Source organism: Lepidochelys kempii, chromosome 2 (assembly GCF_965140285.1).
Source record: "Lepidochelys kempii isolate rLepKem1 chromosome 2, rLepKem1.hap1, whole genome shotgun sequence".
Lineage (NCBI taxonomy): Eukaryota > Metazoa > Chordata > Testudines > Cheloniidae > Lepidochelys > Lepidochelys kempii.
In genome coordinates this window covers 193,492,100-193,512,000 of record NC_136381.1, presented here as the reverse complement: position 1 = coordinate 193,512,000, position 19,901 = coordinate 193,492,100, and the positions used below count along the sequence as shown (strand labels likewise).

The 19,901-nt window shown below is 43.7% G+C and overlaps 3 protein-coding genes across 6 annotated transcripts in view; 2 read left to right on the top strand and 1 right to left on the bottom strand.

Annotated features, from left to right (window-relative positions):
- RPL14 (ribosomal protein L14) overlaps window positions 1-19,901 on the bottom strand; it is a 247,778-nt gene that overhangs the window by 106,318 nt on the left and 121,559 nt on the right. The gene's annotated exons all lie outside the window — the stretch shown is intronic.
- Window positions 98-16,261, top strand: GGCT (gamma-glutamylcyclotransferase). Of its 2 annotated transcripts, none has more exons than XM_073333294.2 (5): window positions 98-323; window positions 1,044-1,211; window positions 7,037-7,182; window positions 10,997-11,132; window positions 14,211-16,261. In XM_073333294.2, exons 1-5 carry the CDS (start codon window positions 174-176, stop codon window positions 14,358-14,360), a joined length of 750 nt encoding a protein of 249 aa, XP_073189395.1. In that variant the 5' UTR covers window positions 98-173; the 3' UTR covers window positions 14,361-16,261. The 2 variants fall into 2 exon arrangements, with proteins under 2 accessions (XP_073189395.1, XP_073189396.1); XM_073333295.2 differs by lacking the exon at window positions 98-323 and adding an exon at window positions 347-811.
- NOD1 (nucleotide binding oligomerization domain containing 1) overlaps window positions 17,944-19,901 on the top strand; it is a 58,228-nt gene continuing 56,270 nt past the window's right edge. The window contains exon 1 of one of the 3 annotated variants that reach the window (XM_073333301.2): window positions 17,944-18,201. The gene's annotated coding sequence lies outside the window, so the exon portion shown is untranslated. Of the gene's footprint in view, window positions 18,202-18,221; window positions 18,517-19,901 lie in introns of those variants that run through there. The other 2 variants (XR_012157492.1, XM_073333299.2) reach the window with 2 other exon arrangements.

The following is a 19,901-nucleotide window of genomic DNA, read 5'->3' as shown; positions in this document are numbered from 1 at the left end:
GCACCCCCCCCCAACAGCCCATTGGCCTAGGCCAGCGGCCCACAGGGAGCAGGTCGGCAGGGGGCGGAGCGTCCTCTTGACGTCACTCCGCGCCGCTCCAACCAGCCAGCGGGTGTCCCCCCCTCCCCGCCCCGAGAGGGGAGTCGCGCCGGGGGCGCCCTAGGCGGCGGCCAATGAGGAGCGGCGGCACGCCGGCAGGGCACGTGGCCAATGGGGAGCGCTGTTACGTGGCTGCTGGCCGGCGGGCCGGGACCGCTCTCTCTGCGGCGGGAGCCGTGGTGCCTGCTCGCGCGGCAGCCGCGCAGCGCCCTCCTGGCCGGGAGGTGAGGCTGGGACTCCCGGGCCGGGCGCGCTGGTCAAGGCGGGGGCGTCCTGGCTGCTCATCACGGGCACGCCGGTGTGCGGCTGCAGCGGGGCCCTGCGCCGGCCAGGGGGTGTCCCCCTGCAGTGCCCGGCCTCTCCTCCTCCTCCGTACCCGCCCTGGGGCTGCAGCGCCCCGGCGTAGCGCCGCGCTGCTGTGTGGGGAGCCACGGGCCTTGCGCCGCTCACCGTGGCTGCTGGGCGTGGGTCGCCTGCCGGAGCCGTGAAAGCCGCCTGGGCAGGGAGGCGCCCTGCACCGCGCTGGAACCGGCTGCCGGCTGTGCGGGCGCTGGAGCTCCCCTCTAGCCCTGGGGCGGCGATCGGGGACCCCTGGAGCCGGAGCGGGCACGTGGGCCTTCTGGCAGCGGCATTGACCCTGACTGTTCTCCCCAGCAGTGGGGTGGCCGCCCCCACCGCTCCCGGAGGCAGCGATGGAGCCGAGTACAGCGGAGTTAAGACTTTTCCAGCCTAAATATGCTTTTACTCCTCCATCCGCCCCAAGAGAGCGAACAGGAGCAAAGGGGAAGGGCAAATGGGGGTGTAGCTGGTGCAAGAAAGATGGTGAAGGAGCCACGGAAGCCACAAGGCCAGGGGGAGTGAGGAAGGGTATACGTCATGTTCATCAGCAACCGCTGCTGAGATTTCCTTTAACACTTGCTTTCTTATTATTCTCTGTATGGTAGATGGAGACTCTCAGGAGCTGTGTGTGTACCAGGTCTGGTGGTGGTTTGGGAGTGGGTACCTGTGGGGAGGACAGTTTCCTGTATTTTGCTTATGGCAGTAACCTGCTTCGGGAGAGGATCCTGCTAAAAAACCCATCTGCCACTTTCTATGCTGTAGCCAACTTGCAGGTCTGTATCTATGGGAGAGATGGAACCCTGTATTCCCCTTTCCTTTAAGGCTACATTTCTTTGGCACATATAATTCTGTGTTTTAATTATGGTTTCAGGAATTTGGGGAGGAGGCATAGCAGCTACATTAGGGAAAATGTTTGTTACATTTCACTAACACTTAATTTTACTTTTAAGCCTGTAGAATATGGAAGTACGCTTTGTGAAGCTCTAAGCTCGTGTCTGAACATGACCTGAGTAGAGCTGGTGCTGCCTTCATCCCACTGCTTCACAGGCTACCTGAATTGAAAATACTTTTGGCAGGGACACTGTGGGCACCAAACGGCATGTAACTGAAAAAGTTCTGGGTGTTTAGAGCCCCTCCTACATAGCCTTAAATGCTTTACACTTAAACTGGCCACTGGAGACTCTCAAAGCACTTGGCAAACATTACTGAATTAAGTCTCACATGTATGAGTGAGAGAAACATTATTATGCCGATGGTTACAGATGAGGAAACGGAGGCATAAAGCCTTAAAGGGACTTACCCAAGGTCACCCAGGAAGCTCATGGCAGAGCCCGAATGTAAAACCTGGATCGCCTGACTTCATGTGCGGTGTTCTAATGAGATCATCCCTTACCCTTCATAATGCTGCTTATTTATCAGTTCTAATCTATTTGACGTTTGGAATGTAACCCCATTGCCCCCAAAATCAAGTTTTCCAGTCATCTTGGCTATCATGAACTTCTCATCTTTTAAATGCATCTAAAACTGGGCATCCAGTCGATATCAGACCCAGAGTCAGGGTCATGTAGTTTATCCTCCAGGGGGCAGACTGGAATCAGTTTTGGTGAAGATCTTTGCATTAACCCTTTGAATGAATTTCAGAAATAATAATGGAAGGTGACTAAAACTCTACAAAGCCTGATTGGCTAAGAGTTGCATCCATTTTTTTAAAAACAACCAGTGTTAGCAGATCAAATGTTGTTAAACCTATGAGGAAAATTGTGCTGAAGTTGTACATTTAGCAGGTTCTAAACTATCAAACAGCATAAAGTGTAATGCAATGAAGACTTCAAAGAGCTCCTTGGAAAAATATTTTGCTACATAAAGGCACTTCTTCCCGAGAGAAAACTCCCACTGAAACCAGTAAGAGTTTGGCTGAATTAAGAGTGCTGGTTAGGACTTCATATGCCAGGATAAAGAGTGCCAAAAGATGTAAATGAGACATCTGAAAAAGAGAGCTTATTAGACCAAAAATTTTCATTAAGAGCTAGATAAGCTCTCATAATCAAGACATTTTTACTTTAGTCCATCAAGTTACTAACTTCTCGTTTTTCTTATGCCTCAGTATTGGAATATGTCTGGTATTCTTTGAAGGTTCTGCCATTCAAATTGATGCGGCACACATATGTCCACAAATTGCACTGAGGCTGGAATTACTTACTCTGCAGTTTCCTCCTGGACAAACTGGTGGCTGAAAGGAAACTGTGACAACTCAGTTTTCTGGCAGATAAATAGACGGGAGCAAGTCTCTCCTTCCCCAGGGATAGGGTGGTTTTTAGTATCTCTTTCAGAGCCAGGCCTAGCACAGTTCAAGGCTTTTTAAGCTGTCTTGTCTGGGCATAAAGGGAGCTTTTCGTCAGTGAATTGCAACTTCACGTTTCTTGCAAAAACATGGTTATTTTGCTGGCTTCACTGGAAGCGTGAGTGGATTATAAACGGAACATAGTGACACACGGGTATTTTTTATCATTTTTTATCATTTTTACTTTGACCTCAGATTTTACTAGTAATCTTGGTACTGACATTGATTTGTTTACAATATCTGACTTAATCTGAAGGTATCACTTTAATGTTAATCACCAAAACTCAGGCCATGTCTACACTGACACTTGTGTCGGCATAACTTTTTTGTTGCTCTGGAGTGTGGGAAAAAAACAGCCCCGTGAGCAACATAAGCACTTGTGCACAGCACTGTGTCGGCCAGAGATGCTCTTCTGTGGACAGAGCAACCGCCGCTCGTTGAGCTGGTTTTATTATGTTGGTGGGAGAGCTCTCTCCAATCGGCATAACACAGCTACACGAGCGCTCTTATAGTGGTACAGCTGTGCCACTGTAAGCTTGTAAGTGTAGAGGTGGTTTTAGTGACCATGCCTTCCATAATTTTGGGATGCAGTAATCTTAATGGTCTAGCAGCTGGGATGTATTACTAAATTTTCATTGAATTTGCTGAACAGCTATCAAATGTTAGTATATAAAGTTTTCTTACACAATATTTATTATTTAAAGCACCTTAGTGTAAGAATTTAATGTAAACTCCATGACAGTTAAATAAACTACCTTGCTCATTCAGATTTAAGCTACTGATCTAAAGATTTCCAGTATAAAAGATCTTAACAGTTGCATCCTTTGTTCATATCAACATATCTATTTGAATGACTTGTGCATGGTGGTCTAGTGCCAACTGGAGGGAAAGGTGAACTCTATCAGAGGGGTCTGAAAGTTCCAAAGACTACTGTGATTAATATCAAATATATGGTCATAAGTGTACTCCTTCAACCACCAGTCTTCTGGCAATTAGAGCCTGATCATCTGAAGTGCTGAGCACTTTCAAATATCACTGATAAGTCAAAAATGCTCAGCCCATCAGAGGCTTCTCAGCACCTGGCAGGATCAGGCCCTGAAGGAGAAGATGAAAGTAGCAAAGTGCAGTATCTCTAACAAAAGAATGTTGTGTGAGACTTTTTGCCGAGTTGCAACCTTCAGTTTGTTTACTGACTTTCAGGTTATGCAGTAAGTATGTTATGTAGCAATGCAAGTTAACTGTTCTGATCTGGCTCCCAATTTCTGGTTGTTTAGAACAGATCTATGAGCTGTGCAGTGTGCTAACACAGGCTGCTTTTGATCCATTGCTCCATTCTGATTGTTATACTGTGTTTCAAAAAGAACGGAGATCTCAGAATGAAAAGGCATTACACAGATTAACAGTTGACTTCTGATAATTTCTGTACAGTGAAACCAGGTAAGGCTGATGAGACAAAACCAGCCTTGGAATAAAAGGTTAAGAATGCTGACTAGGAGTGTTAGCTTTCACAGAGAGAAGTAAGATATCAGTGTGTAAAGTGAAGCAATCTGAACTTTGGGGGCGGGGCTGAGGGAGTGGAAATGAGTGGTTATGGTAAATGGACAAGAGAAAATAAGGAACACAAGCAAAAAAACAACTAAAATTGGATCAGCATTTAGGAGAGGGGCAAAAAAATTAAGGGCATGAGCCCAAGTCGTGCCCAGAGCCTTTATTGCTGTTAACGCCCATAGGCACAGGAGATGCTGAGCATCTTACAGAATGAAGTCCAAAGTGGTCTTAGAACAAAACAGGAAAAGCTTCAGAAAGGATCGAAAAATAATTAATTTTTCTTAGAGTATCATCAATGGGCTCAGTTCTGTACAAAACCAGAAAGACCACCTCTTTAAGGGAAGGAGGGCTCAATCCTGCAAACATTTGCCCATGTCTGTAACTTTATGCCTGTGACTTCAGTGGGATTACTGGCGTGCATACAATTACTCATGCTTGAGAGTTTGCAGGATCTAGCCTGGAGTCTTGAGTGATATACAAGAATCTGGTGACCCTTACACTCTGAAATCACTTTGTAGCAACTCATGGAATGGCTGAGGATTAGCATTCACGTAGGTATATTTCTGTTTTAGAGAGCATTTTGAGAAAAATTGCCTTTTGGAGGGTTTAGTTGCACCCTCTTATATATGGGGCATATTTTGTAAAACCACCTGTTGCATCCTCATGGCTTATTGAAGATCAGACAAGAACCTCCAAAGTGTGAATTTATTTTTTTTAAGCCCTTCAAATTTCAGAAATATTTTTAAAGATTGAAAAACATATTTGAGCAGATCTGTGAGCGGTAGCTCACTTCAGAAATTAAAAACCTTAACAACTAAAAACACTTTAAAGGGACATCAATTTGAAATATAGTCACTTTAAATAAAGGAGGGGGTCGCAGCTTAAAAGTAGTTTAAAGAACTTTGCTTGTTCTTGAGTGACCTAGTCACTGGTGTTGGTACCATTAGTTTTCTTACTTTTCTTTAGAACGTCTCTCTACACTGCTGCTGGATGAAAGGCCCACACAAACTGGAGACTGGCTGACAACTGATTAGTCACTCACCATTTCCATGATGTGCTGAGTGCTGTCTGATGCCCAAAGTAAAACTGAAAAAAATAGAAGGAAAAGTTTTTCCTGTATTTTATTTTACAGGAAACTTTATAGCAGGGGTCTCAAACTCCGTTTACCTTAGGGCCAGTGCCAGTCCTCAAATCCTCCCAGCGGGCCAATAATGTCACTGAAGATGGTGTTCAGAAAGAAAACGTTTATATTGTATTTTTTATTTCGAATTTCTTAGAAATAATAAAACTGTCCTACAAGTTTATACAATTCCTCACCTGCTAGAGAGTTTTTAGTGTTTGCCAGACACCTGGCAACACTTCAGTTCTGTCAGTTTGTTGATGTTTGGCCTTAGTGATTGAGCATTTGAAACCTTCAGGATTGCAGCAAGGTGTGCATCAAATAGTTCCGTTCGGTATTTTGACTTGTTTATATTCACTGTGGGGAAAAAAGTGACACTGCCTCCATGGCTGACTCTGCCTGGCAACTAGTGATGCTGCCTCCGTGGCTGACTCTGCCCGGAGACTAGTGATGGTCTCTCTGTCCCTCTCCCCCAGCCAATAGGAGCTGCGAAGGGCAGTGCCTGCAGCAGACATTGCCGGCAGCGTGGCTGCATGTGTCTCCTCTGCGGGCTACAGTGGGGAGGTTCTCCAGCAACAGACGGCCCGTGGGCCAGGACTTTGAGACCCCTGCTCTATAGTAAAATTAGGTTTTACTTGTGAAAACAGGAGGTATGTGAGTTCTAAAAGAATCTCAATTTTGCACCTACAATGGGTTTAAAAAAAAAATCAGATGAAAATATCCCTTAAAAGTCTCTCACCTATTGTTCTTACAGGTAACACCCAAGAATATTCTAACTGAAGAATTAGAAACTTTTTTCAGTTTACTTTGTGCATTTGATAGCACTTTCTGCCTACTCACTTTTGGTGGTCAGTTTCAGTTCCTTTCTTTTCTCATATGCTAGCATCATGACTTCTCACATGCTGGGGCAGCTCAGATGCATGCTCTTCCTTACGCCCTTCAAGAGGGTGTTCACAAGTAACAGCAGCACCAAAAGCTGAGAAGGAATAAGCAGGTGACAGGCATGTACATGGAGAGGAAGGGAACAAAGAGGAGTACTGGGCCCTAACAGGTTTGGTGCTGTGGCTCTCAGGCTCACCCAAAAAACCCTTCTAAACCTTTGATGGGCAGCAGAAAACCATTACAGAAACAGGATTTAACTTCAGAGAGTCACTGACATCCCTTTAACATTACTGTATTGTATTTAATGTAGAATGTATCTATTATATTGAGATGAGGTTGTGGCTCTTTCTCTGCCAGTCCCATTTGCTAGTAACTCTTGTTAGTTGTTTGGCCTAAAAAATAGAGAGATACCCAGATCTGGGCTCAAATTTCACAGTGCAGCTCCATCATCACTAATAATGAACCTACCATCCCTTTCTTCCTTCCCCAAACCCATTTTTTTTTTCTTGGGGCCTGATGAAACTCCCACTGAAGTCTGCAGAAAGTATCCAGTTGATCCCAGTCAGAGCTGGATCACATCCTTAATGAAGGAAAAGTAACTCTGCTGGCTCTTCTTGTAGACTTTGCTTAAGCTCATAATTTGTGAAGAAAACCCATATCACTGAGTTTAAGTGGAAATTGATCATTTGTATTGATTTAATTTGCAGGATTTTAAACTCGTTTTCGGCAATCATCAAGGCAAACCAAGTTCTTACTGGCATGGAAGTACAGCTACCATTGTTCGAAGCCCTGGAGATGAAGTGTGGGGAGTAGTGTGGAAAATGAACACTAGCGATTTAAATTCGCTGGATAAGTAGGTGCATTCTAATGTCTTGTGTCACCTTAGAAAGCAAGCCAAATGCAATGGTTATTTTTCAGTAATCAATGTGGTGGGTTTGTGTTGGATCAGGGAGAACATTGGATTCTAAAACACAAATTTAACTCCAAAATTATCTCTAATGCTTTGGAAGCTGATAAACTTAACATTGCTTAAACTTGAGAAGCAAAAAAACTTTAAAGAAGGGCTTTGATATGAGGAGAGGATTCTGAACTGTTGGATTGAACTTAAAATTCATGTCAGTCACTAAAAAATTGTTGTAATCTCTTTCCATATTTGCTAATTATCAAAGCTCTTTGAGCAAGGTTTTCTGCCTTTGCAGCCCAATATCTGTTTTGTTCTGCAGTGGAGAGGAGATGATACTGAGTTTGACATTGTGATTTCTATGTCAGTAGACTGATATGAGCACCATATTGGGACTTCATCTTGGGCTCCAGCAGGAGGAAGATGAACTGGGCTGTGTAGTAGAGAACTAGCTCTCCCATGCTAGCAAAGGGAGCTCTTGGAAAAGCCACTAATACAGTAATTTTCTAAGTTTGCAACAGATTTCAAAATGTTCACTTTGAAGTTAGTCACAACTATAAAGTAACTAGGGAGTAGAATAGGAATCTCTTGTGGCAGTTAAATGAGGAGCATGGGAACTGTGACGATTCAGTTGTCCCTCCCAGCGCAAACCTGTCCTTCCCCTGTTCAGTGACAACTTAGATAGCTCTGTCACCTATCAAATTGCTTGCCTGCCTGCCTGCATGCTGGAGAGCATTGAGGTAGTACATGGCTAAGAACCTCAGAAAATCATCCCTCTCATTTGCAGATACCTTAATAAGGATTTAGGAGCCTAACTTTAGACACTGTTTGGAAACTTTGGCCAGAGTTCTGTACTTCTTGTTTTATTACAGCTCTTAGTGGCCTAGTCTATAAAACTGAAATTTCAATTTGCACGTTAATGGTGTGTGAGTCTGAATCTGCACGGGGCTGAGTGCTCTCAGCCGCCATTGACTTCAGCACCTCACAGGATCAGGCCCATTGTGAATGCTTTCAGGATATGAAGAATAAAATTCATGTTACAAAGTTTAGTTTGGAGACATTGGAATTAGATTAAATCTGAGCAGTAAATTACCTTGTGTACTTCTCACTGGGGAGAAGTCCTCACTCTTTCTCCTACCCAATTCTCTGCACCTTACTGCTCCCACTAGTGATCATACTATAGATCCTGTCTCTTTTCTACAACATCTTAACTTGCCATGCGTTCCTGAAACCTAAAATATCTCACAGAGCTAAAGATCCCATAGCTATTTCTGTCTGTGAGGGAAGATACTGCCTTACCAGCACTGTCAGGAAAGAATAGGTTGATTGGTAAATAATTGTAATTTGTACTGTGGAGTTTTAAATCACTTTTAATGCTAGTGAAAGGTACCTGATTGGCAGCCCTGGAGACTCAACTGTTCTGACTCAACAGAAAAGTTACAGGATGGGCATTAGCATTGCTGGCTTGCTCCCCCAACAGTTCACGAATAGGTCCTAAAGGTGATCTTCGAAAGGAAAGAAACTGGATTTGTCCTCTTTGCTTCTTTATGACCTATAAAGAAAACATGATTTAAAAAAAAATCTAGTGCTAGTCTTTTCACTCGATATTCAGGTTTGATCTACCCCATCTTCCTAGTGATCTGGTATAATTATGATGGAGTAACCATGAAGTGAAAAGTGATAGGAAACTATTTTTATCAGATGTTAAAAATTTGCTTTTTGTGTGTTAATGTAAACTTTTTCCCTTTCTGCACTCCTTGCCCTCTAGAAATAATTACTAGGATTTCTACCTGTTAAAATGCTTATGTTCGCTTTTGTTCTGATAACATGGCAGCGTTTAAGGACTATGGTCCCGATCCTGCAAAGGCTTACATTATGTCTACACTATGGACCTTACAGCGGCACAGCTGTACCTCTACAGCTGTGCTGTTGTAAGGTCTCCTGTGTAGCTGCTCTTTGCTGACAGGAGAGAGCTCTCCTGCCAGCATAATTAAACCACCCCCAAGGAGCAGCGTTAGCAATGTTGGAAGGAGAGGCTCTCCTGCCGACATAGCACTGTCCACACCAGCACTTTTGTCGGTGAAACGTATGTTGATCAGGGGTGTGTTGTTTTTTTTCCACACCCCAGATCGACAAAAGTTTTGCTGACAAATGTGCTAGTGTAGACAAGGCCTTAAATGTGTAGAGTTAAGCACAGACATCAAATAGTCCTGCTGAAATCAGTGGGACTGTTTGCACTTTGTAGTTGCACACATTTGTAAGTGTCTGCAGGATTGGGACATAGTTATAGCTCAAATAGATTAATTTTCCTTATGTTATGTTGGATTATTAAACCTGAAAAATCCAGTTTTGCTTTTTACTGTGTGTGTTCACTTTTTGCACTTTTTCTCAGCATGGACAATGAAAGTAGTCTTTGTTACTTCTGTTTTTGGATAATGTGTAGTCAATTTCACTTTTAGCTAGTAAATGAGGAACTAAATCATACAATGCTTGGATTGCAAACAAAGGAGAGGGATCTTTGTGTCTTTGCTTTCCTTGGTATTAAACTTCTTGGAGGCACTTCTCTTGATTGTAAGTTTTTGGAGGTTTTGTCTTAGCCTAAAATTTACATTTCATAAAGTTTGTTTGACTTGACACTTTTTCTTTTAAATCCCAGCAAAAGACACTATTGGCCTTTCATCTTTTTCCCCCTGCGATGACCCAGAAATCTGTTTCTAAAGTTTACATTCTGTTTGTTTGTAGACTGCAATCATGCTGTTAGTTTCATGCAGGCATATGGGTCTGCCTGCAGTGAGCCAGCTGGGGCCATACTCTGCTAGTATGTTAAATCACTTGTAAAAGTGATTAATGTTTTCATTTGAAAATATAATTTGTCAGGTACTTGGATACCATTGTGATCAATACTGTTAAAACTTAGACAGGGTATTCTAATTGGTCACATTTTTACCTGTCATGTTCAGCTAAGCAGTTAACTATCTTATCTAAATTCTGTCCCTGATCTCATGACACTTCAACTAAATTCACCCATTACTGTAGCCAATTTATTTAGATTTGTATTAGAAGCTAATTTTAACTCTTTAGCACTTTTTTTTTTTAATCCGCTGTCCTCCCCTCGCCCTTGGGCAAATCTTTCTTTTGAAAGAAACTAGTTATGGCAGGTCTAGATATAATCTTGTAGCTCATTACTATTGTGCAAGTTCTACATACAAATTATGAGGTCTGGGCATGTTATTGGCAGTGCTGGGTTGTTCACAAGGATGTGCTTTGCCCGAGAACTTTAGGAGTTTCCTCACTTTAGAATGATCTCTCTTTTAAAAATAATTAAAGGGGCAAGGTAAAATTTTTCAATTGTTTCATTATCAAAGTGGAAGTGACTGATCCTGGCATTGTCTTTAATTCTGATAATTTCATTGTGTGCATATTGTGGATTATCAAATTTTATTTATATAACAAACATTAACTGATTCACAGGAGGTGTAGAAAGTAATGTTACTGTTAACTTGCATGGTTACAGGGATAGATTTGCTGTTACACTATTTGTTCTGGATCTAAAAAATAAGCCAATTGTGGTATTCACTTTTTTATTTCAGTACTCCGAGATACAAGTACTGATCAAAATTATTGGAATACATTAATATTACTCAGTACTACAGCTGAAAAGCCACCTTGCATTTAACATGCTAAAACTCACCTATTCAAATACATGTTAGTTTTCTCCCCTGTATTGGTGGTTCAGAATGAAAAGAAATGTTTTGATTCTTTACAGGCAAGAAGGAGTTGAAGATGGTATTTACATTCCAATAGAAGTTAACCTTCCAACGCAAGAGGGAAAAGTACTGACCTGTCGAAGTTATCAGATGAATGATTGTGTTTGTGATCTCCCATCACCACAGTATAAAAAGGTAGGCATCATCTAAAAAGAGCATGAACTGAAGTGGATATTGTATTACTACTTGCCACTTAAAATAGTCTCTTACAACAGGATTTGCTACATAGCATAGTCCCTTAAAACAGCATTTCAGTTCTTTCCAAATGTATCAAACCAATACATCCCTAGTGTTAGTCTGCTGACTTCAGTGAAACTAAACCAAAGGTAAATCTGGCCTATTGTACATAAAGCATGTGCTCTCGCCCATGAATTGCTTCATCCTCAACTCATTTGCAGCCACCTGGGAGGTGGTGTCAGTTGCTCAAAAGCACTCAGCAACTTTACAACATAGTTTGGGACAGAAAAGATCACTGTACTCAACTGAAGCCACAAAGGGAATTTCACTGGACAGAACTTAGCGTCCTGACCTGGAATCTGGCAAGGACATAGATATTAGTATCTCCGCTCTTGTAGAAAGTGCCATAGAATCTTTAATGACTACAGGAAGTTAGTCTCTTGGCTTGACCCCTCCAACATCACAGGCCCTGTAACACTGTTCTGGGGCATTGGTCTAGTACTCCTTAGCATATGCACAGCATGCCTCAAGTGGCACGTGACCAGGATTCATCACTGAATTTGGACTGCTGGTTGGATCATTCGCTTCCCTGGTTTGGGCCGGGAGCGTGACCTGTACACTGATCTGTCCCCCCTGCTTTAGTACGGATTTGGAAGAAAAAGTTCCATGTGCGCAGTCACCAACACCACTCTGCAGCGCACTGAGGCTTTTTGGAGGTGTGCCTAAGCACTGAGCAGTCCTGACTTGCTTAGCTGGTGAGGTCTGAGGCCCTATCCAGAGATGGTGTGGCTACATGTCTAGAAACGTTTAGCTAATCAGGATTACAGATAAAATCAACAAGTTACCATAGTGACTTTCTACTGAAAATAACTAACTGGGCTTGATTCTTTAACCCCTATGCATATGTCACTCCTTTTGACCCAGGGGTCCATCCATATGGATCAGCTTGCAGGATCAGAATCTGTTTTTTGTTAAAGAACGCTAACCCACGCACCGCTATTGTGCTGGCCAGCCATCGCTCCCCCTTATTTTTCTCCCAGATGGATCTTTTGGGCTATTTGAAGAAATACAACTATGCTAATACAAACATCAAGGTTGATAATTTATATATAGTCTGGGGCTCTCCTTGCCATACTGCATGTATACCAAGATAATGGAAAAACTGATCTTTTATTTGTCAAACAAAATTGTCCCTTACAAGTAAAACTTTACAAGGCAGTCATCTAACTGTCCACAGTGTAATATAATATAGTACTACATATGTACAGTTAGTCATGTATTTTTGTGACAAAACTGAAACAGTTACGGGAATTGTAACTTCCTGGCTTGTGTATTTAAATTCTCTGCCGTATGCTTGTTAACCTAGTCATTGTCATCACAATAGTATCTTGCTGCCTGAGCTTTTAAAACATGCATATATATCTGTTTATATTGGTAATTATATCTCATTGGCTCCCCTCTCTCAAAACAATTGTATTGTCCGGGGTTCAAACCAAATTTGACTCTTCGTTGTAGTCACATCAACTGTGACGCTGCCTTCTGTAAGGGAAGTGTTCTCTCGGTCTAATTCCTTAGGTTTTTTTATGGTTCTACCTTTTTCTCCTATATAAAAGGATTATATTTAAGAGGACGAGTAGGGCTGTTCATGTCATATGGCTGTGTCAGTGACTAAATGTGCTGGGTGTACATGTGTGTGGTACCTGGGATAAGGGGTTTTTATTTTTGTAACTTCCACCCCAGTAATTTCCTGTATTTTTGTTTTCACTTCCCGCAAATAGTTTTGGCTTATACAACACACTTTCATTTATCTTATGTGGGGGAAGGAAAACTTCAGTAAAATAAACAGTAGAGAAACTGTCTTCACTTATGCCACATCTAAATGGCTTCTTTGCTACTGTAGTTCTTAGTCACATTCACCACCGTCCATTCAAATTAGAAAGACCCAGCAGCTGTTGGTGCATCATCTCAGGATTTTTTTTAAAAACTCAAGCGTTCTAATTATTTCTCACTTAGAAGAACTTATGCTAAGGCTGGTTGAAGACTGAAATCCTATAACTTGAAGGTGGAAATTAATTTACTCCTGGGGGAATTTTGCACCAAAAAATTAAAATTTTTGTGCACAATATTTTAAAATTCTGCATATTTTATTTGTCAAAATAATGCAGTATAATCACTCTGGTTTCAATTATTTTGGTAATTTACAATGGATGGAAAATGGGAGTGGGAAGCATTGGAGGAAATCCCCAAACAGCCTTGCCTAATAGTAATGTAGCTAGGTTTCACGCTTTATTTTTAAAAAAGAAAAGGAGTACTTGTGGCACCTTAGAGACTAACCAATTTATTTGAGCATAAGCTTTCGTGAGCTACAGCTATGCTTAAATAAATTGGTTAGTCTCTAAGGTGCCACAAGTACTCCTTTTCTTTTTGCGAATACAGACTAACAAGGCTGTTACTCTGAAACCTGGCTTTATTTCTAGTTATTAGTCAACAAATATGTGCAGCCATATGCTCAGTGTTACATCATAGGTAACTAAGGAGCAAGTGAGGACTGGGGAATCAAACTCTCAATTTATATTGGCTACTGACCATTTCCAGAAAAGGAAGTAGAAAACAATTCATGGAACACATTTTGATAAGAAATTTTTTCAGTCCAAAAAGTTAGACCAATTTTAATCACTAAAGGAACTTAAGCATTTATAAAGGCCATACTGTCCTTTACACCACTCTGGCTATGTAAAGGAGTCTCTTAAAACTTTTACACCTGTTTTATATCCCTGGGGGAATTCACTAGGCAGGCAGGCTGCTACATTCTGCTCTGCTTGAGGGGACGGAGCCTGTCCCACATCTACCTCCTCAGAAACACTCTGAAGCCCTGCCCTTCCACGCATGCTACAATAGTGAGCGAGAGGCACAGAGTCTGTGTGTGTGTCTCTCTCTCTCCCATCACCTTAAATGGTACTATTTTTACACAAGTAAAGATTTGTGTGATCTAACTCTTTCATTGTAAAGTGATAAAAGTTTTTCTTTTAATTGTAGGTCATCTGTATGGGTGCAAAACAGAATGGCTTGCCAACTGCCTATCAGAAGAAATTAGAAGCTATAGAAACGAACAACTATGCAGGACCAGTATCAGTCTTTGAAGAAATTGAAGCTGCTATTAAAGAGAAGGAAACAACAACTCAGTAGAAAAGTATCCCCAAAATATTTCCAGTTCCATTTCCTTGCCTGATTTAATTCTATGGCCTGTGTTATACAGGAGGTCAGATTAGATTATCACAGTGGTCCTTTCTTGTCTTGGAATATATGAATTTTTCATTTTGATTTAGGCATCTGTCTTCTCGTTATACTGATTAGCAATAATTTCCTTCTTTGATAAAGAAGGGCAAACTTGACACATTTGTGTAGTTCAGTAAGGTATTGGATTGAATATGCAATTTAAAGTCCTGTTCTTGCAAAGACCTATGTATATGGTTAAATATATGCATCACATCTAAAGTTAAGCATGTGTAAACCTTTGCAAAGTTAAACTTAACTTTCTGTAGTTCTCATACAGTGCTGGCAAAGTTCATATAGTTCTTTAATGCATCTAAAAGCAGAAAGAACTAAAGAGAAAAGCCAGCTTGATAGTCATGTGCACATGCTACTGTGTTCTAGGATTAAGAGTTGCAGGATCAAGCTACAGTTCTCCAAGCAGGTTTAAAAAAACTTTTTTTTTCCAAATGTACATAAGGTTCATTGGGATGCAAAGCTGGGAATTAAGCTGATACCAATTTGGATTTTTACATATCTAACTTCTGTAGCAGGGGAGCTGAGAGCCATTGAACCAAACTGTAAACCCTGTATATAATGGAAACCTCTTCAAGCTGAGGCATGCGGAAGCACCCCTTGCACCACTAGTTCCAGCACCTATGTTCTGTAGAGCAAGATTTTTTTTTCTTTGTCCAGGAGGTGTATCCATTTGATTTTAAAAGTTAATCATTGGCTACTCTTTACCTTTTAGCTGTGCAATCACCCCCTGTATACCAATATGTCATGCCACTGGATACTGGTCACTTAAAAGCCAGTTTAACCAAGAAAAGAAAGGAATTTAAAACACAAATATTTTCCAACACATGCCCTTAAGGAAGTTACCAGTGAAGGACAGCATCCTACCTGTAATGGTGTACTATTTTGTGGTATTGCTAGGAGTGGATGAACCAAGTCAGATAAAATAACTCTCCTGAATGGATTTTTTTTAAAATTCTAAAGAGTTGGCTAACTACTTAATTTTTTTCTTTAAATCATTGAATGCCTTGAACTTCCTGACTTCTGCAGGAAGCAGACCTAAGGCTTGATGAAAGCCCATAGGAATCTTTTCATTCACCTCACTGGGTTTGGATCAGGTCCCAATAAAGAAACACTGAAGTCTCTCTGAATTGTAGCTGCAGCTTAGCTGGAATCAGAATATTGTAAGTCTTGCACAAGTTCCTAACCTTGTGATGCTTTCAGATTAAATTGAATGATTACTTCTGGGGAGAGGGGGCAATTGAACAACTTTGGGAAACACAACAACTGAATATTTTTTCTTTTGTATTTAAGATCTGTATGCAAAGGATTTGTCCTTGATATAAAGGGGATATGAGTTATCTTCAAAGTTACTATGTGATTGATTATGACATCTGACAATATGCACACAGGAACTGATAATTGACCTTGTCTTCCCCTCATAAACTTCCATATTGGACACGTGCCATAGCAGTGCACGTCACATCCGCATGTCATGTGAACATCTCCAAAGTTTATGCATTTCATTTGGGCCCCATCTAATTCCCATGTTCTCTGTGTGTAAAATATAAATATGTATGCACTGAAAGTTGGAGTAAATATAAAAGATTGCAGTTGCCAGATTACTTCTGTGTCTATACAGTGCACAGAAAATGAAAATTCCTCTTGATTCAAGAATGCTCAGTGTAGCTTGTGTAGGCTAAAGCTGTTTGCATGAATGCGTAAGTGAAAGTTGCCATATTGGGCATTGTTTTTTAATGCAACTGTAAATTAATCTATGTGCACTCTGTTTTTTAAATAAAGATTCTCCATAACTGTAAGAATGATTTTTGCTTAAGATTGTTTCATTTGAAATGTCCATCTTCAAAATTGTTACTTTAGCACAGGGGTGGGCAAACTTTTTGGCCTGAGAGCCCCATCTGGGTATGGAAATTATATGGTGGGCCATGAATTGCTCATAAAATTGGGGCTTGGAGTTCAGGGGGGGATTCAGGCTCTGGGGTGGAGCTGGGGATGAGAGGTTTGGGGTGCAGGAGGGTGCTCCGGGAAGGGGGTTGGGGCATGGGAGGATGTCAGGTACAGGCTCTGGGCAGCGCTTACCTAGAGCAGCTCCCAGAAGCAGTGGCATGTCCCCCCTCCAGCTCCTATGCAGCGGTGTGATGCTGGCCAGGAGGCTCTGTGTGCTGCCCTGTCCGCAAGTGCCACCCTTGCAGCTCCCATTAGCTGTGGTTCCTGGCCAATGGGAGCTGCAGAACCGGTGCTTGGGGCAGGGGCAGCGTGCAGAACCCCCTGGCTGCCCCTACATGTATGAGCTGGAGGGGGGAAATGCTGGTGCTTCCAGGAGCCACGTGGGGAGAGCAAGCCCCTGACCCTGCTCCCCAGTGGGAGCCTGAGGACTGGATTCAAAGGTCTGACAGGCTGGACACGGTCCAGGGGCTGTAGTTTACCCACCCCTGCTTTAGCAGCTCCAATTAAATGATTTTAAAAAAATGTACAACTTAAATTGTTTCCAGTGTACCACCATATAGGATTACCTTTATTACTAAAGATTAAGGCCAAAATAATTGTCAAGAGGAAGAAAAAGGAAACTTTCAAGGGACAATATAGTTGCAAATCATGTAGAAAAGGAGTAGTTATGCCACTGGCACAAGAGCTCAAAGATTTATATGGAAGCAAGGGCAAAAATGCAGTTATACCTCTACTATATTTGATTCAAGGAACATGCACTGACCTACCAGTGTTGTCATTTATTGATTTAACTTAGCCTAAACTGTGCTATATTATGAAAAATACTTTTTGAAATCTTTATTGTAAAAGTTTTACACTTCAAGCTTGTGTAACTTTTTTGTCTGTTCCCTGTCTTTAAAAGGCATGGGGGGTTTTTTTTTGGGGGGGGGGGGGCGGGAAGAGCAGGACAGCTTGTAGGCTGATAGCTAAAGGTCCTGTTTTTGTGGTATCATCCCAACAGTTGTGATAGCTCTTCAATGTGGCAAATGCAAACCAGTGGCAGCGAAGTTACCACCTTCTGCATTGTCGATAATCGTAGGAACAACAGTATCTGGTGGCCCTGCGCTAAAATATATCATTCTTCTTGCAAGTCCAAGCGTATAAGCAAAAGTTGAGTAGTACTAATCAGCCCTATCTTTCTGCGGTCTCGTTTTTTTCCAGATCTTCGAAACTTTGGATGCAGTAAAGCTGCTTCAGCCATTATTGTCCTGTGTGCCATCTGTTTCTGGTCACATCTCGTGACGCCAGACATAATGGCCTGGATACAAATATCTTCGAAACAGCTTTAAAAAGTGAAACAGTGTTTGTATGGAAAAGCACCCTCGTGTCTCTCCCTCCAAAGCGAGCCAGCCCTCGCTGCTCTGCCCAGCTCAGGTACTCTTGCAGAATCCCGGAACCCGTAGGGTGACCCCCTGCCCAGCTGCAGGATGGGTGGTGGCTGGAAGGTGGGGGTAGCTCTTCCGTCCCGAGTTATTCCCGCAGGCTGGATGGCTCACGCCGCCCGCTGAACGTGTTCCGCCGCCGCGGGCCGCGGGGGCGGGGGAGCGCGGCCCGGGGCTGCAATTTCAGGGGCCGCCGCGGGAGCGTGTCCCCAGCGCTGCCCGTCTCTCCGAGAAGCCGGGGCAGGTGATCTCCTCGCTCGCAGCCGGGCGGCGGCCAGGGCTGGCCGGACGCTAGGCACCGGCCAAGGGATGCCCTAGGGCCTGATCGTGCGCGGAGCTGAGCCCCGGCAGCAGCTCGCCCTGGCTGGAGCGCGGTGAGCCCGGGCAGAGGCCGCGGCGCCGCCGCCGCCCTCGGGGGAGGGGCAGACGCCTTGGGGTTGCGACACCGTCTCGCCCTCGGCGGGGCAGCTCGCTGAGTCAGCGTCGGGCTCCCGCGTGGTGCAGCGAAGGGGAAGCGCCCGGCCGAGCCGCTCTCCCGGTTCCCGGCCGCACCGAGCGACCGAGCAGCGCCGGGCTCCGCTCCCCGAGTCCGGCCCGCTCGGGGCGGCAGCAGCGCCGGGTCCCGGCCAGGCGGCCTCGCTCCTCCCCTTTCCCTCCGTGTCCCCGCGCGCGTCCCGCCCGCCGCCGCGGTGAGTCCTGCGCGCGCCGCGCTCACCCTGCCGCCCCTGGGGGCGGGGGGCTCGCAGTGCTGGGGGCGGGGCAGATGGGGGGGGGGGTCTCAGTGTTGGGGGCGGGGCAGATGGGGGGGTCTCAGTGTTGGGGGCGGGGCAGATGGAGGGGGTCTCAGTGCTGGGGGAGGGGCTGCTTAGGGGGTCACAGTGCTGGGGGGGGGGACTGTCTGGGGCAGGAGAGCGAGGGGGATCACAGTGCTGGGGGGCATGTCACACGGTTGTGGATGAGGCCTCGGTGAGGTGAATGAGGCCAATGGCTGCAAGGCTTCTACAGCTCGAGCCTCAGGGTGGCTGGCTGGGTGGTTCTGTGGCTGCCCCCTGCGTTTCCTTTCCAGAGATCTCATCCCTGTAGTAGGTTTTGAGATGCTGCTGCTTTATGCAAAATAAAGAGTTGAGCATCTGAAAACAAATGCAGTTCTTCTAAAACAGTGACCGGGGCAGACTTCCTTGGCCAAGTGGGCCAATGGCCATTTGCAGAATTGTCAATGAATGTAATTTGGATTTGGCATAGGTGTCCCTCAAAGTAGGGTTGCCATCCCTCCAGGATTGCTCTGGAGTCACCAGGAATTAAAAATGAATATTTAATTAAAGATTTTGTCGTGATGAAACACGTCGTGTATTCCAGGAATACATCCAACCAAAATTGGCAACTCTACCTCAGAGATACCTATTAACTGCATAGAGGTGGTTGACTTAAAACACGTGACTCCAGGATTGAAAGCCCTCAGTTTAGGTTGCCGACTGCCTGACGACTATGTGTGTGTGAGAAGTGGGAGAATTTTCTTTACCCCAGTCCAGTGGCCCACAAGTCTGGCCCGGTGCTGTGTTTCCCACTGTTAAGTATGTGCCTCTTTACTGTCTCTCTTTGCATGGCTTTACCAACATTGAATTGTTTTATTTGGGATGGTGGTGGAAGGAAAGAGAACGATTCAAAGATCCAGAGATGTAGGAGCAAAATATTTCAGGTAGCCCAGGTCTCAGAAATAAGGGGATATAAGAGGGAAAGGAGCAGGAAACCAAGGAGGTATCAGATAATGTGGGATGAATTTCTTGGGAGATGGTCCAGTGAAGCAAGTATGCAAGAGGGGAATAGTGGGACAAATGGGTTAGTGGAGTTGAGAGGAAAGGCAGAGAAATGTACAAGGTTTAATTAATGAAGTAAAGAAAAATTAACTAGCTGTAATTGAATTTTCCCTGACATTCTGGGAGGTGTATTGTGAAATCCTCTCATTCAGTCCAGATGTGTCCTCGTCTGGAGTTTGGTCTGTGAGATACAGCCAAACTCAAATTACTAGGTGACATGGAAACAGTAATGTTTTCTATAGCTACGGTGTACCGGCATT